The sequence below is a fragment of the Hypomesus transpacificus genome, chromosome 15 (genome assembly GCF_021917145.1).
Source record: "Hypomesus transpacificus isolate Combined female chromosome 15, fHypTra1, whole genome shotgun sequence".
NCBI classification, from domain to species: Eukaryota; Metazoa; Chordata; class Actinopteri; order Osmeriformes; family Osmeridae; genus Hypomesus; species Hypomesus transpacificus.
Genome location: NC_061074.1, coordinates 5,191,769 through 5,207,763, shown reverse-complemented (window position 1 = coordinate 5,207,763; position 15,995 = coordinate 5,191,769). Strand labels below are relative to the sequence as shown.

General features: G+C 42.9%; 2 protein-coding genes across 3 annotated transcripts; one reads left to right on the top strand and one right to left on the bottom strand.

Annotated features, from left to right (window-relative positions):
* Window positions 1-7: 7 nt before the first annotated feature.
* Window positions 8-8,267, bottom strand: LOC124477457 (suppressor protein SRP40-like). The gene is made up of 16 exons (XM_047035254.1): window positions 7,744-8,267; window positions 6,758-6,927; window positions 6,548-6,649; window positions 5,411-5,488; window positions 3,127-3,208; window positions 2,976-3,025; window positions 2,796-2,870; window positions 2,536-2,649; window positions 2,279-2,368; window positions 2,089-2,199; window positions 1,794-1,883; window positions 1,624-1,665; window positions 1,291-1,452; window positions 1,100-1,186; window positions 882-1,010; window positions 8-217 (listed from the first exon to the last, which is right to left on the bottom strand). Exons 1-16 carry the CDS (start codon window positions 7,763-7,765, stop codon window positions 23-25), a joined length of 1,599 nt encoding a protein of 532 aa, XP_046891210.1. The 5' UTR covers window positions 7,766-8,267; the 3' UTR covers window positions 8-22.
* A 77-nt stretch (window positions 8,268-8,344) lies between these two features.
* On the top strand, window positions 8,345-15,701 carry tp53i13 (tumor protein p53 inducible protein 13). 2 transcript variants are annotated; one of them, XM_047035257.1, is made up of 8 exons: window positions 8,345-8,830; window positions 9,219-9,293; window positions 9,517-9,555; window positions 9,730-9,788; window positions 10,141-10,219; window positions 10,294-10,422; window positions 11,051-11,912; window positions 12,015-15,701. In XM_047035257.1, exons 1-8 carry the CDS (start codon window positions 8,738-8,740, stop codon window positions 12,128-12,130), a joined length of 1,452 nt encoding a protein of 483 aa, XP_046891213.1. In that variant the 5' UTR covers window positions 8,345-8,737; the 3' UTR covers window positions 12,131-15,701. The 2 variants fall into 2 exon arrangements, with proteins under 2 accessions (XP_046891213.1, XP_046891212.1); XM_047035256.1 differs by having other exon boundaries at window positions 8,347-8,830; window positions 9,514-9,555.
* Window positions 15,702-15,995: the final 294 nt, after the last annotated feature.

Here is a 15,995-nt window from a genome sequence, read left to right as displayed (position 1 = left end):
CGCAGTTGCTGAACTACAGTTTTTATGTTCTTCTGGAAATTTCTGATCGAGAATGAGAATCAGTCCAGAGGTTAACATGCCCTGTCTTTCCCCTCCATCCAATCCTTACCTTTTTCTTTTTCTTATCCTTCTTTTTCTTCTTCTTGTCTTCCTTTTTCTTCTTTTTCTTCTTGTCCTCCTTTTTCTTCTTCTTTTTATCTTTTTTCTTGTCCTTTGTCTGAGGAAGACCTCTCATAATAAGTCACAAATGGTGCACAAAGATAAATTACAAGCAATCTGACTAGTCAATCAACATTAAAGGCAGGTTGGTTTTGCGAAACTAGCCATTTTGGCTTGAGTTTGAAAGCATCAAACCCAAAATATCTTAACCTCTCCCTTCACTCCCACTCCCCCAAAACACATGAATGTGTTGCCTGGCTACTGCCGGGAGAAAGAAAGGCAAGTAGGCTGTCCAATCAATGCATTTGGTCACAATGCCTTTCAATCATTATATTCGGTCTGAATGCAATGATTGGTTGTGCTTATTACAGTCCTGCGACAGTAACAGATATCAGATTTATTTTATTTACAGTGAGCATTTGATTTATGATTGCTATCAGGAAACTAAGTTTATTTCAACAAATAATAACAAATAAAAACGATTTAACAATCAAATTCAGAAGTGACCTAACGTAACGGATGGAAGATAGTTACCCGGTAATCTACACTATCTGAAGAAGAGGAGGAGGAAGATGAGGATGATGAGCTGTCATCAGAGGAACTGACCTTCTATAGGGGGTTCAGAAAGTTCTAAATTAATCACGTCTACACAACCTGATGTGACTCTTTTAAGGGACAAGAAATAAACCTCAGTCAGGTTACTCAATGTCTATCCTTCTAACCTTCTTCTTTTTCTTCTTCTTTTTTTCCTCCTCACTGTCAGAGGATGATGAAGAGGAAGAAGAAGAAGAAGAGGATGATGAGGAAGAGGATGATGAGGAAGAGGATGAGGATGAGGAGGAACTGGAATCCTAGGAGTAAAATAAATCAAAGGAGTGATTGAACTAACGCCAGTTTGGAAATGTTATAACCTAAAGCAAAAAAATTTGTCGACTTCTACCTTTTTGTTCTTCTTCTTCTTGTTCTTGTTCTTCTTCTTTGTCTTCTCTTTGTCATCCTCACTGTCTGAGGAATCACCATCAGAAACCTACAGCAGAATATGAAGATCGCAAACATCAAACCCTCTTTCAGTGCCCACACACATTGTTGACTCACCAGGGTCTGAGACCCTATAGGAACGGACATTTGTACCTTCTTCTTTTTCATCTTCTTTAACTTCTTCTTTTTCTTCTCTTTCGCTTTCCCTCCTTCAGCCTCATCATCACTCAGGTGTCCGGCATCGATTCCGTCAGGGTGGACCTCAGCTCCTTCCGCCGTTGTCACGAGAACAGACACATCCTCTTTGGCTTTGCACTGATATAGCATTACAAATTAGGAGATGTGTTGTCGGATAAAGGATATCATAATATGGTAAAAGTCCTCACTCAAATCAACATATTTATTTTCTAAAATGAGGAAGTACGCAATTGCGAGTTGAAGTGGTGGATCTAAATGTTACTATAAGCCATAAGTGTGACATTTTACCTTGGCATCCTCATCCTCAGAGATACCCAAGGAGGAAGAGGCCTGAGAAAAAAGCAGAACATAAGGTGCTTTGTCCTTTTTAAATGGAGGTTTTCTTAGAAACAAGGCCGTCATACAACAAGCGCTTGTTAAAAACATAACTATCCTTTCCATTAGTTCAATGGCCCCACCTTTTCCTTTTTCTTGTCTTTCTTCTTCTTTTTCTCTCCATCTGCTGTCTGTCTCATGGTGTCCAACTCGCCACCGCCATCATCGTCTCCCTGCTCCCCAACAGAGTGGAATTCAATATAATTAGAATATAATTGGAATATAACTGGAATATAATTAATACAATTTATAAAAAAGTAAAAAAGTGGGGTTTGTCCTAATTTTACCATGTCTTTCTCTGCTTTATTGTGGTGGGTAAATCATTTTTGTTACAGTGCATCAGTTTTATTTTATTTGTTTGATTTAAGGAAAACTTACATTTGTCTCCTTCTTTTTCTTCTTCTTCTTGTCCTTTTTCTTTTCCTTGTCACTGTCAGAGGAAGAGGAAGAAGAGGAGGAGGAGGAAGAGGAAGAGGAGGAACTAGAATCCTGTATGAAAAAAAGGGAAAACACACCATGAGATTTGCAAAGAGTTCAATCATGCAAGGTTCACACAGCTGTCATGTACCTTCTTAGTCTTCTGCTTCTTCTTCTTTTTCTTCTTTTTCTTCTTCTCATCTTCACTGTCTGATGAGGACGAGGATGAGGAGCTGGAATCCTGAGGGAAAATGAATACGCTTATAAAAAATAATGCAGATACTAATAAGTTTCATTAGTATATGTTGGACTTGGAAAACTTACTGTACAGCACACTACACAATGTTACTGTCAGCTTTGTCATTTCAACATTAAAATAATAACCTTATTTCTCTAACCATGTCCTACCCTCTTCCTCTTTGTCTTCTTTTTCTTCTTCTTTTTCTTCTTCTTTTTCTTCTTCTTATCTTCACTATCTGAGCTGTCTGATGATGAAGATGATAAAGATGAAGAGCTTGAATCCTGAAGCAGAGAAAAAAGCAAATCAATAATTTCAGTCAGCTTTTCAACGCCAGTGGCCCTCCAGTGCCACTAGAGGGCCTACTAGACCAAGTGGACATCTTCTAGGTAAAGCATGACACCTCCGAAAGGTCTGAATGTACACATACCTTGCTCTTCTTCATTTTCTTCTTCTTCATCTTTTTCTTCTTCTTCTTCTTCTTGTCTTTTTCACTATCTGACTCCTGTGGACGACAGAGTAGAGAATGATTGTTCCGGTCAAGTTGCATGTTACGATACTCTGACTGAGTACTCTAACCACTTTGACCAGGCTGAAGTCAGAAGCTCACCTTATCCTTCAGACCTTGCATTGATGTTGAATCTGTGCATCCCTCGACTCCTGCATAGAAAGTAATTTGCTAGATGTGATAATAAACATGACTTAATTTATATTCTTTGGGATGAGATAGTGAGGTTGGGGATGTTTGGGGTTTCACATACCAGTATCTATTATGACACTGTTGTCCCAAACAGAGTCTTTCCTTTCACCCTCCTTCTTCTTTTTCTTCTTTTTCTTGTCATCCTGCAGTGAACAGTAGGAGTTACTTAAAGTGTGAAGTAAGTTACAAGATCCATCTTTTATTGATTCCTTGATCAATGAAGGACATGCAGAACCAGGCTGTACGTGCCTGCACACATTTCTGAATGCATGCTTTTTGTGCATTTATGTATTTATGTAGAATTCATGTTATTCATGTACTTCAAGTAATTTTTTATGAACAATTGTCCTCTGGCATATGAAGGTTCCCTCAGCAGAAACAGGAGAAACCAGTCAGTGAGCGTGTATTATCACTTCCTCATGTTCATGTGTACACACCCACACACACACCCAGACAGAGACAGAGACAGAGACAGAGACAGAGACAGAGAGAGAGAGAGAGTATATGATTCTCTTATCCAAGTTATCTGCTGGTTGTCACAGTTTATTGTCAATTGACAGTAAATGAACTGTGGCTGACAATACAATCCATAACAACTACTTGTGCAAACTGAACAGTCTGTTTGATTATGGACTTTGTCATGAATACTCCCTATATACGTAGTTTAGATTCATGCAAACAAATCGTCGCTTTTCCATGAGTGTGTATGTTAGCCAACATTGACCTTTTAATCCATCAACACGTTATAAGATCTATTTTAGATACCACACTTCTTTGATGTTGTTATGACATATTTAGCAAGAAGCTGACTGAACACACACTAAGCAGGCTTTCCAGAACCCTTTAATCCAAAACATTTGTTCTTCTCTTTTAATGAACTGGGATGATGGGAGTGATTGCAAAAAAGCAAAAAAATATGTTGGAGATAAATAATCGCTGACTATGTCACAGACTACCTCTATGAAGTGTATTCTCACCATGACTGGCAATATAAGCAGGTGAGATAGGACGATAGCATACATCCAGTTGGTTAAGAGATCCTGCATGATTTAAAACAATAGGTGAGCTTGGCTTCAGTGTGGATATTGGTTCACCAATGTTGCCAAGATACGTGCTGCAAAAAACTAATTAGTTTTTTCTTCTTAATTGGTCCATTTGGGGATTGTAGTTTGTGTAGGACTTTGCTTAAATCAGATGTTGTCCCGAAGCCTAATCATTCATGTCCATTAACAAGCGTCTTACTAGTCCAGCAGTGACTCAGCAAATAAAGAAAGTAGGTTCAAATACGTGTTTTAACTGGTTTAGCACTTCAGCAGTACACTTGGAAGTACACAGGGATGAGGCTGCTATTGGTTTAATGGGTGGAGAGACTGGTTTGGAAGGATATCATCATTGAGTGGTAGTGTAATATAGTTCATACAAATGTTGCCTTTAACCTTGTTTGGAGAAATAGCATAACCCAAGCAATGTGTGCCAACCTCCCACGGTTGGCTTCTGCCTGAAAACAAAAAGAAACAACAAAGAAAAGAAAAATAAACAGGAAAAAGCTTTTGGAACGCTGATGCCTTTGGTATGCAAAGGGTTGGTCAAAATGTAAAGTGGTTAAACACCAGAGTGTTTGGACTACCAGAGCAGTTGGACTGCCAGTATGAAACTAAACTGAACAAGAGAAAATCAAAAAGAATATATAAATAAAACAATAATATTTATATATTTTACTCTGTAGCTATCTTTGATTATTGTCTAAAAAAGAAAAGTGAAGTGCCAAACCGGTTAAAACAATGGGAAAAACAATTAGCAAAGAAGATAAACCACCAGTGTGCTTAAAGGGGCCTATACAGGTAATGACCAAAAATGAATGTCTGTGCAGTTTAGAGGTACAGTAGACTGGAGCTCTCGCTTAAATTGGAGGGGGACAAAATAGTTCAAGAGGAGAAGAAAGAGAGAGGTTCGTGAGAGAAAGCCAAGAAACTCCTTCCCATTTCCCAGTACATTTCCGTGCACACGCCTGATCTACCTGTTATTGTACACTCATGCTCTCTCATGCTCTCTCACGCTCTCGCTTCTCACCCACTCTTCCCTAACCTCCAAGCTTTGTCTCCACATCCAGGCACACCGGGGGGGGTCGGATCAAGCTTCGATAGCGAAGGTCTGATCCGCCACACCCAGAGTCCTTGGGTGGACTCTTCATCCAGCAATCCATCATCATCATACAACCATGTATCGTTCTTTCATTCATCATTCTTCAGCAAACCGTTTCCACACTGACGCATTGCAGTGGTTGGCGTGGTCTTTGAACAAGTGAACTGCAGTTTTGAGAGTATTCTCAGCAACATAAAGCTTACCTCACTGTCCTCACTGTCTGAGGAGCTGCTAGAGGAGGAGGAGGAAGATGATGATGATGATGATGTTGAACTGGAATCCTGAAACAAAAAGCATAGGTTGGTTTCTCATACCTTTGCTTTCAGGAGTGACAGTTAGAAAACTGTTTATTACAGTGGTCCAGGACTGCCTACTTTCCGCTTGGCCTAAGGGCACTGAAAGCACCACTTTGCAGGACATTACTTCTTGTGAAACCTGCAAGTTTGTTTATTCTCTGTAGGTTGTATTTGAGATCCTATTCTACCACGGTCAGACAACATGGGTAGATTTTGCACTTAAGACAAACTTGTTTGGCTCCACTGTGCTATGCAATACTGTAGAGGAGATGTTGTTGTTGCCTAGTTAACATTTAATTTGTGTTGCACTGTGACTGGTAGCTTGTTTGCATGGTGCTTTGGTATTTACGGATCATTCCCTGAATGACCACCAAAATACTGGTAGAACTATACACTTCTGATCCTAGATGTTCAGCTGTACTTTAGGCATGCATTATGTTGCATCGGTTAAAGTGCTAAATGGATCAAATGTAAATGTGCATTGAATGAGCCTAAGAGAGTACTGGAAATATGGCATAATACTTTTGATAACTAGTATCAGAGAAGAGACTTGCAACCAAGGTGAGTTTGTGTAATCTGTCTCACTTCAACATGACATCTGGACAGTTTGCTTAACATTCATGCTATACCCAAGTCCGAACCTGTCATTGCTACAGTACTCACTCTGTTTGTCTTTCTGCGTTGGAATTCATTACTACATGACTCAGCCTACATTATCTGTAGTGTTGAACTATGAATGTGTGTTGGCATTCACGCCCTCCCTGTACATTGGATGTCATCTATGAAAGCACCACCATACACTTTACTTTGGAATAGAGATATGGAAACTATAACTTGAAAAACTTGAAATGTGTAACTTGACACCAAGCATGTTTCACTCCTTTCATGTTCAGTTCATTCCACCATGCCGAACACCCCTTACCTGTTAGATACTATGTGTGCTAGTAGGTGAAATGCACACAAAAAAGAGAACCTGTCTGTTTCATTATATTACTGGGAAAGGGAAGCGTATTCAGAAATCAAATTATTTGTTTGTTCAGCTACCTTCTTCTTTCGCTTCTTCAACTTCTTCTTCTTCTTGGACTTCTTGTCCTGGTCCTCATCCTCACTGTCTGAAGACTTGGAGCTATCAAAGGAGTACAGGTCCTGATGGTAGAAAGATGTTGTTGAAAGTGTGAACCAAATGTTGTTGTATTTGACATGTATTGCAAATGTCATACGTGTTGTATTCTGACTCTCTCATCTCCGTTTTACCATTCCATCTCTTCCTTTGCAAGTTTTAGAATCAGTCTTGGCTGGGCCTCCTTCACCCAGACCGCCCTGTTCTCCCACACCTCCAGGCCCAAGGTCTCCCTCAGACTGAGGTTTCTCCAGGGGGCTCAGGACCACTGCTCCTGTCCCTGCACCACCTCCAGGATCCCCACCTGGATCCAAACACAAACATAATAGCAACATGATTCATACTCCACAACTGCAGTAACACACAACAGACGTTCACATGTTTGAAAAACAACTTTTGATTATGCAGCTATACCACAACGTTCACCATCTGCCTGCCAACCACAATGTATCACACACTGCTGCCATGTGCTAATCACAATTGTACCATAAATCTTTCAGTAATTGTTTACCTTATAACCAATATGATCTGGGCCAGAAGGTCAGACACAGTGTTATTGAATCTTAATTTTTTATGTTATTAACCCTTACTTACTAGGCTCTATGTGGTGCATGTAATATCTAAAGCACTGTGTTCCCTATCCCTCTAGGCTCTATGTTTATTCTCCTAGGTTTCCTATAGCCTAACTGAATTTACACCAAAGAAGAGTGGATGTGCATGTCACAAGACACGGTTTTAGGATTAAACATAACTATAAATTACATAACCCATTCAACCCTGTCTTTCGAAAGAGAATACTTAACACTACTGACTAAGGAGTGACATCTACGACTGTCCATATTGGACCAATAACTGTATAGACTACCACGCCCCTGTAACCAAAAGAACGATGCCCGCATTTTACAACCGAAAATACAAAAATGCCGATGATTTGATTGTCTGCGCACCTTTTGTTTAACAACCCACCATTTGTCCAAAGAAAGAAATACATGGGCCTAATTAAATTGATATTTTTTTCAGCTTAACATAGCATTGAACTAAACACATACACAATTAACTTTAAATAGCCTACTAAATTAGAGTCGGGCACCCCAGAGATAATGAGTTAAAGTCACCAAACCTCTGGGTCGGCAGGACTCCATCGAGTTCCAGGTTTAAGCAAACCAGATTTTTGCTGCCGTTTAGCTTGTCATACAATTGTAATTGTGCACCCCTCCCAACGTAGCCTTTATGACCAAGGTGTTTTCGCTATGATTATGGGTGGCCTGCTGTCATTGGGCCATGGGCGTAACAAGCTAAGGTTTTCAGTTACACAAAAATGAACAGAGTTCAATCCACTCTCTAGGCCAGTGTCCAGACTTGTAGGCCTCCAACTATTGCTATGAAAAAATATATTTTCTCTGTGTGGATATGTTTTGGGGCTTTACATTCATCAACAGTCTGTAGGATATATATCTATAGATATGATCTGGTACGATCATGGTCGTCAAGTCAAATCAAATACATAGGCTATCTCATAAATTCAAACTCAATTTTATAGTAGCTGGTTATGTTTTTTCTTATCTTTCCGTTATTTTCCCCTTGTCAAAAGTTCCACTTGTCCATGCGTGCAGAAAAGACCCACTGTGAGAGGAGGATTGTGCGGTCTGTGAACCATGGACCTGTGTGAACCCTTGTGATACTTTGGCGTCACTGTGTGGAAAACTGAGATCACTGCTAACAGCTACCCCAGACTTTTTCCCCTCGCGAGTTTCCGTAGCTCACATTTAGAAGCTCTTATTGTCATGTTGCACAACAACGGTGAAGAGTTCGCAAAAAATAGTAGCAACATGATCATCAACAGATAACTTACGGGGAACAATGCAAAGTTGTGGAAAGCCAAGAGAGTCCTGAGATGTTAACACATGGACAACCCGCTACTTTATGTTTTAGGCATCCTTACCTAAAATGTGTGCACGCCGTGAGTGGAGACAGCTTTTCTTTATAAATCAGATTGAACATGGCAGCGCAGTCTATCAAATGCTCCACACGTTGTTCGCCTGTCACCAACGAGATGAGCTGTAATCATACCTCCCCGCAGAGAACGCCTGAGTGATACCCTGTTCTCAGAAAAGATGTCACCGCCCGTAGTGGCTCTTCTGTCCGCTCTATTCTTGTATTTGGGACTGGAAGGCGGCGCTGTGTGGCAAGGCTGTGACAGTGGCAAGGTAGGTTGCCTTTGTTTTGCAGTAGTGTTGATATATCCTCCCAGGGGCGAATCTAGGTTTCCACTTTTGGGGGGGGCTCAGCCCTTAGATAAAACCTATAATTTTTCCTGTGACCCAGCAAAACTAGGGGGGTCTGGGCGCATGTTCCCCCAGATTTTTTTTAAAAAAAATACCCTTTTAAATAGTGTCCTCTAGTGGGGTTTATGAAGATAAATTAACAAATGTATATTTAAAATCTGAAAGAAAAAAGGAAAAAGATAGATACGCCCATGCATCCTCCATAATCTTTACTAGCATCTGGTATGCGTAATGGACACTGATTGAATTAAACGATTGAATGTTTGACATCTGCCTGTCTGTGTGTGCATTTGTGTCACATGTGTGATAGCTCTTGCTACAGATAGACTTGCCCCCATCTGCCGTGTGGAGCTGTCCGGGGCCTGTCTGGCCAGAGTCCACCCTGGTAACTATACGACTGTACTTCATCCTATTGAACCAATCCTATACTGTAGCTGATGTCTTCAAACTACGGTACTCAAATCAAATTGTATGTGACCAGCTCTGTTTACAAGCAGTGTCACACAGTAGATTACAGTATCTAGGGTTTCTACATAATACTTGTAAACACGCATTGCTGAAACCTGTAAGTCTGTCTGAGCATGTCATGTACTTTCTTTTGTTAGCAGAAGAATCTTTCTGGTATTGATACCCAGTATCCTCCACAAGTAAGTAAACATGACTCAGAAACAGACTGCTGTTACAGGGAGATAGTTTAAGCTTCTAGATCATGTAAGGTTCAGCTCAGGGCTTTGAACACACTGAGGATTTGCACAAAGGATGTGACAGATTTCTGATGACATCCCCTAACTAAAGTCGGGCATTCTTCTCTAACCCTCCAGCCTGCTAGGCAGGTGTGTATAGACACACCCATCACCTTGAATCACTCCATTCCCAACAGGTAAGAAGTCCCAATTTTCCATGCTTTATGTTCAAATAGATTAAAAAACAATGACACTGCATCAGATATAGGAAATAGAACAAGTGCATGTTTTAGAACAATTAAGAGTCAGTTTAGAAGTGGGGAATTGCCTCGGAAAAACAAAGATGTAAATATGGACGTTAAAAAAAGTTATATCCACATTAATACGAGTTCACAGATTAAAGATCTAACCTCTCTGACATCCGCAACTGACCATGGAGTTGTTAAGACTTTTGGGGGAGGGGGGTTTGGTTATGTGATATGACATATGAAGCAAAAGTGTCTGCTAAATGAACGAAACCAAAATATGTTGTGGTGCGTTCTCCTGTAGTGGCGCACACAGACCAGTAGGAGGCGAGAGTGGGGAGTATCTTTACTGTCCTCCTCAGCGGTGGCTCAACAACCTGCAGGTATGCCAAACGATGGGCCGACTCATTTCACGTTGAAAAGGAAGCACTTTCCAAACGGTTGTGTGTGTGTCCAGCATGGAGCCACTGTGTTGCTGTACCATCCCTGCGCCCCCGTCCAGGAGCGGGTCCGCCTTGCTGTCCTGGCCCGCTCCTGTCTGTCCAGCTACATCATCACTCCGCACCCTGACCTCAGCACACACAGGGTGAGAGAACACCTGCCACTTCCTAACCCTCTCACACGCTCTCTCTCAATACACAGTTAGAGGAAAGGGCCTTTCCCATCATCTATTTGGGTCAGAACTTACTTACAGATGTAAGCCTGTTTCATAAGCATCTCAATGGGAGTAAGATAATAGAAGAAGAATAGAGTGTATAGCCACACTTTCTGAAGTACTCAACCATGGCTTGTTTGGTTCAGTTACAGCATTACTGGGAAATCAGACACCCAGCAATGGCAGTACAGTTGACACCTAAACTGAAATAGAGAATGCCAGCTGAAACTGGACATGAGTGTTTCTTAGTAGAAGAAGGAGTTGTCTTTATGTAAGTTTATAAATAAAAGATTAGCTTGGGATACATAACATAGGAGAACTTTGTTAAAAGCTGTTTCTTTGTTGTTAAAATCTGATATGTACAAATATGTGCTGTTAAGCACGTAATGCCATAATCATTGAGTTTTAGGAACTTTCTTTTGGATACATGTTTTTCATGCCATATCATAACATTTCCATGGCCAACTTATGTTACACATCTAATTAAACGTTTAGGAATGTCCTCCCTGTCTTCATTCTCTCTCTCTTTCTCTCTATGTCTCTCTCTCTCTCTTTCTAGATGTTTGCCGTAGTATCATGGGGTCGCACTCTGGAGCTTTCTAGCGTGACAGGCTTGGAGGTCTGTGATTGGCTGGAGGCAACGGCGTCTGGCGTCAGCCCTGGTGATGTGGTCATGAGTCAGAGGTACAGTCTGCTGTTGACCCGTCCTGCAGTACTCCACCATGACCAAGACCACGGCCGCTCCAGTAGAACTTTGAGACACTGTTGTCTCGAGAGCCTCTCTCTCCGACGAAATGGAGGGATGGTCGGAAAGATGCTCTTTAAAAGGAGAGAGAGGGCCCGCGTGCGTAGAGCCGCCGTTCAGAAGGAGAATAACAGGGAGGAGAAGGAGGTAGATGAGAAGGTGGTGGAGAAAGAGAACAAGTCTATCCTCCCTTTTCCAACCAGCAGCTGGATCAACCGAACTGACCCGAGCGGGAACCCAGGAGCAGGAAACCAGGAGCAGCTCACCACGGCTGCACCTCACCTCACAAGCCCTGGCGCACTGAGAGAGACAGCGGCTGGAAGAGTGGAGGTGCAGGAGAGAGAGGTGGAGCCTGATGACATCGACCACAGTACAGCCCCTCAGACCCACAAGAAGAAGGCGAAGACGGGGCACCATCACCCGAGACAAGGGCCCCCCCGCGGGGTGACTCGCCAGAGGACAGACAGTAAGACCACTGTGCCACCAGAGGGAGCCATTCCAAACGACAGAATGCCCACGGCCAGAACAGACGAGGCGGTGTGGGCGGCAGCGGCGCTGGGGTTCCTCCTGGTTCTGTTGGCACTGTCGGTTCTACATACGCGCCTGTATCGCCACTGGAGAACCACGCCCAGTCTGTACTGGCACAACCCGCAGCAGGACTACGACAATGTGGCAGGTTGGTGACATGTCAGTACACACACACTGTGGATCACTGTTATTCGTCGCCCGCATTACAAGAATGTGTGTCTGTGTTCCTGTTTGTGTGCGTGTGTTTTAGACATCATCCGCAGGAGGCTAAGGGTGGCAGACCGGAGGAGGAAGAGGAGGTGGTCCCTGAGCAGAAGGCAAGAGTGTTCACTCCTACCCAGCTCAAGCACTGACGAGGACCACTAGAAGCTGAACCCTGGGTGACCCCGCCGCGGAGGAGGGAGTCTGATCTCACTCTAGAGTTTTGGATGTTTTACACATCCACCCTCTTCGCCTACAGTTCCCAGGACTTCCTGGATGTTTTTCAAAACACATTCACACTCACAAATAAGAAACTTGGCGATTCTAGTAGGATTCAGAAGCTGACATTCTATTGTCATGAGACGGTTCACGAGACTTTGGCTCGGTGGGCTAATACAGTCATGTGGCTCATAGGAGAGCAGAGAACAGACCAATTTACTGAAAATGTTCCACTTCACATTTTCATCCACGGAATATCTTTGTTTCTTTACAGCTAGTTTATCTTTTACACTTTAACTGTCAATACTCGGAAACTGCCACATAGACTGATATGAACTTGAATGAGGTACATATGGTCTCTTATGTCGATCAGTTGAAGCTAAAGTTGCTGTTGTAAGCAACATGTTGCCAGGTGCACTACAACCATGGAAGGTACAATATTTGACAATAGGTGGGGTATTTCAAAGAAACTTTGTTCTGGGATCATAATCTAAACGATGAAATAAACACTTTCTTGAAGTGTAAAGTTGCCCGTTGCAGTCAATCTTACCGAATATTGGGTAGCAACCAATTCATTTGACAGTGCGTCTTTAAAGGGTTTTGCTTGCAACAACTATAATTCCTGTGCACTTAATGCCTGACAATTTGGAACTGTTGTTTATTTAACAGCATCTTAAGTCATTATTGTGTTATGGGTTGTGTTTACACATCAAAACAATCCTACCAACCTGGAATACCAGTTGCACTGGGTAGATGGGAAGGGTTGAACCAAATGTGTTGGTGTGTCTGTGTACACATGGAAGAGTGCTGTATGCATGCAAGGCTAAGTATCCACATGTAACCTGATGTGGCCTGCACAGCTCATCAATATCCTCTGTCCAGTACTTAGACAGTATATCCTGTCAATCACACCATGTACAGTCAGGACAATCAACTTGTTTTTTTATTTTATTACAAATGTACAGCTTATGAGTTTCAATTACAATTGACCTTTAGTTGTATTTTTTCCTCTACTTTTTACAGTTTTAACTTCGGTCAAAAGGTATTCTCCCATCACCAATCTCCCATGTGTAGAGCTGTGAAGTACACAGTAACAGGAACAGTACGGCCACAGTGCACTGCCATTGGCTAAACACCTTCAGGAGTGTGTGTGTGCAGTGTGTGTGTAGTGTTTCACTGAATGTTGTTCATTGTGCATGTACAAGTGGAAGGCTTATGTCACTGGATGTTATAGTTCTGTGTGTGTGTGTGTGTGTGTGTGTGTATACACCCAAGTGTGTTTCACTGTGCGTTGCATTTGGGATGCATGTTCTTGTGAGTGTGTGTGAACAACATGAATACATGAACAGACTGAAGCATCTAACATTCACACTAGAGGCACCCTACACAGTGTCTACTAAGAAGGGGAAGGGCGTGGCTTTGTGCAGTAAGCCCTCTTCCCTCAGACTGAGATGAGTTTAGTGCTAACCCCTGGAAGGCTCCAGGCCCAGGGATGTCTTCGGCCCAGTCCCAAACATACACCCTTGGCCCAGTCCCAAATCTAACCCTACGCCCTAGTCCCCCACACATCTGCAAAGGTCAGACAGGTGTACAGCGGTGGAAATTCCACTTGGTCTTTGGAAAGAGCAAAACGGTAAAATACCAAATTCATACCTCAGACTGTTCCTGTCCTCGTATAGCTGGGGGTAGGGTGTCGATATGGAACAAGACCTCAGACTCCCACGCCTCCCCAGGGACCCAGAGCCCCCCCCTTGGCAAACAAAGAAATATATAAATATCTCCCAAACACAGTTCTAACATAGCTTAATGAAAAAATACCATGAAAATATATGTTCATATATATGGCTCTATACTATAATGGCGTGTCGATGGGAGGTCAGGGGGTTGAAATGAGAAAACTGGCCGGGTGTAGGTGTGGGAGTTCAGGCCAGAGGAACCAAACAGAATGAGCCAGAACGGCATGAGATGTGCAAAGGCTATCATGATTATTATTAAAAAGTACATTTTTCGACAATCTTTTTGGACCTGATCTGAGACAGGAAGCTAAGCTGCTGTAGCACCTTGTGGTACACACAGCCTGTCAGACAGACAAACGAACCACAAGACTGTTGGCCAACATACACAGAGAGCACTAAGAAAGGAACTCTGATAGAAGTGTTCTGAAAACCACAAATGGAAGAATGAATGTCCAGATGAGGGCACACTCAGGGGAGCAGATCAAGTATCAGTTTCAGGCCTGGGTTTCTCTAAATTCCTACAATACAATTGAGGTCAATTGTATTGTCCCATATTTCCTTGATGTGACAGGTGGATCTTGCCTGCCCAATGGAGTCGTCTCAGTGGCCGCAAAATGTGCCCACCTGGTACTCTGTGTAGTTTAAGCGACTGCCTCTGAAGTACATTAATTGAAAGTGTGAGGAATGACTTGGACCTAGGTTTGTAAATAGACCAGGTGATTGGCAACAGGAGCAAATAGCATCGCAGGAACTCCGACATCCACATCCTGCGAGGTCTTATGGTCCAAATCCCACGGCTACAACCTGGCACTGTTCGCACAGTACAATAAAAAATAAAAAACACCCTCCGCCTCTTATCCCATTCAAAACAAACATACAGTAAGTGCAGTTCAACGTCTCATAAACATTTTGTTCCCAAACTGGTTTAGCCTCAAATGGGCAAATCTAGCTCGATCATTCTTGATCTTGAAACAGGAGTAGGTGTATGGGGCTCCCCCAGGGTGCCACTGAGATGAAAATGTATTTGGTGACTGAAGCAGCCCGCTAACCGCCTTGTCTCAGAGACTGGCCTTTCAATGACCACTAACCAGCGGAGCCACACCTGGGGCTTCACGCAAACTGTTTTCAGATGAGGTGAAGTTGATTTAGCTTCCACGACTCACCAGCCGGGCAGTGTGTTTGCACCCAAGACGTGCTTCCATTGGTTTCACCTGGACCTCGAGGTAAGCTAAATCAAGGGCACCTCTGGATCTGCAAGTGGTATTTGGAGCCCAGGTCCAGACATGGCCCATCACTACCTCTCTTCCTTTAGGCAGCACTTCAGCCTCTTGGCCACTAACAACATGACAAGTAGAAAAACACTGAAATCAATTAAGAAAACTCAAAATGGACACTGACGGAATAGGAGTGTTCCAGAAGGACCCATTTCACAGATGTGTGTGCTTGTGTGTGTGTGTGTGTGTGTGTGTGTGTGTGTGTGTGTGTGTGTGTGTGTGTGTACTACCAAATCAGATGGCGGCTAAGAGCACTCCCACAGTTCTCCCCACTGACTGAGAAACATAGATAAACATAAAAAATAAAAAAAAAATGGTAAATAACAGTAAATCATACTGACAGACAGTAATAAAAATAATCACAATACAACAACCAGAGGCTTACTCATTACAATAATGAATAAAAAATAATTCCAGTGTAAATGTTTCTGTAAGTCAGTAATTTCAGCCTTTGGGGTACAGACCCACAGATCAGCAACCAAAAAAAGGAGAAGAAAGAAAGAAAAACAAACCACCAAGAGGGACGGTCCACGATGACGAGTCATGTTGTACCATGAAGGCCTGAAGGGCCGAGACTGTGGGAGAGTGTGTGAGGGGGGGGCAGTGGGAGAGAGGGGGGGGCAGAGTGTGTGAGGGGGGGGCAGAGGGAGAGAGGGTGTGAGGGTGGGGCAGAGAGAGAGAGTGTGAGGGTGGGGCAGAGAAAGAGTGTGTGAGGGGGGGGCAGAGGGAGAGAGGGGGGGGGGGCAGAGTGTGTGAGGGGGGGGCAGAGGGAGAGAGGGGGGGGGGGGGCAGAGTGTGTGA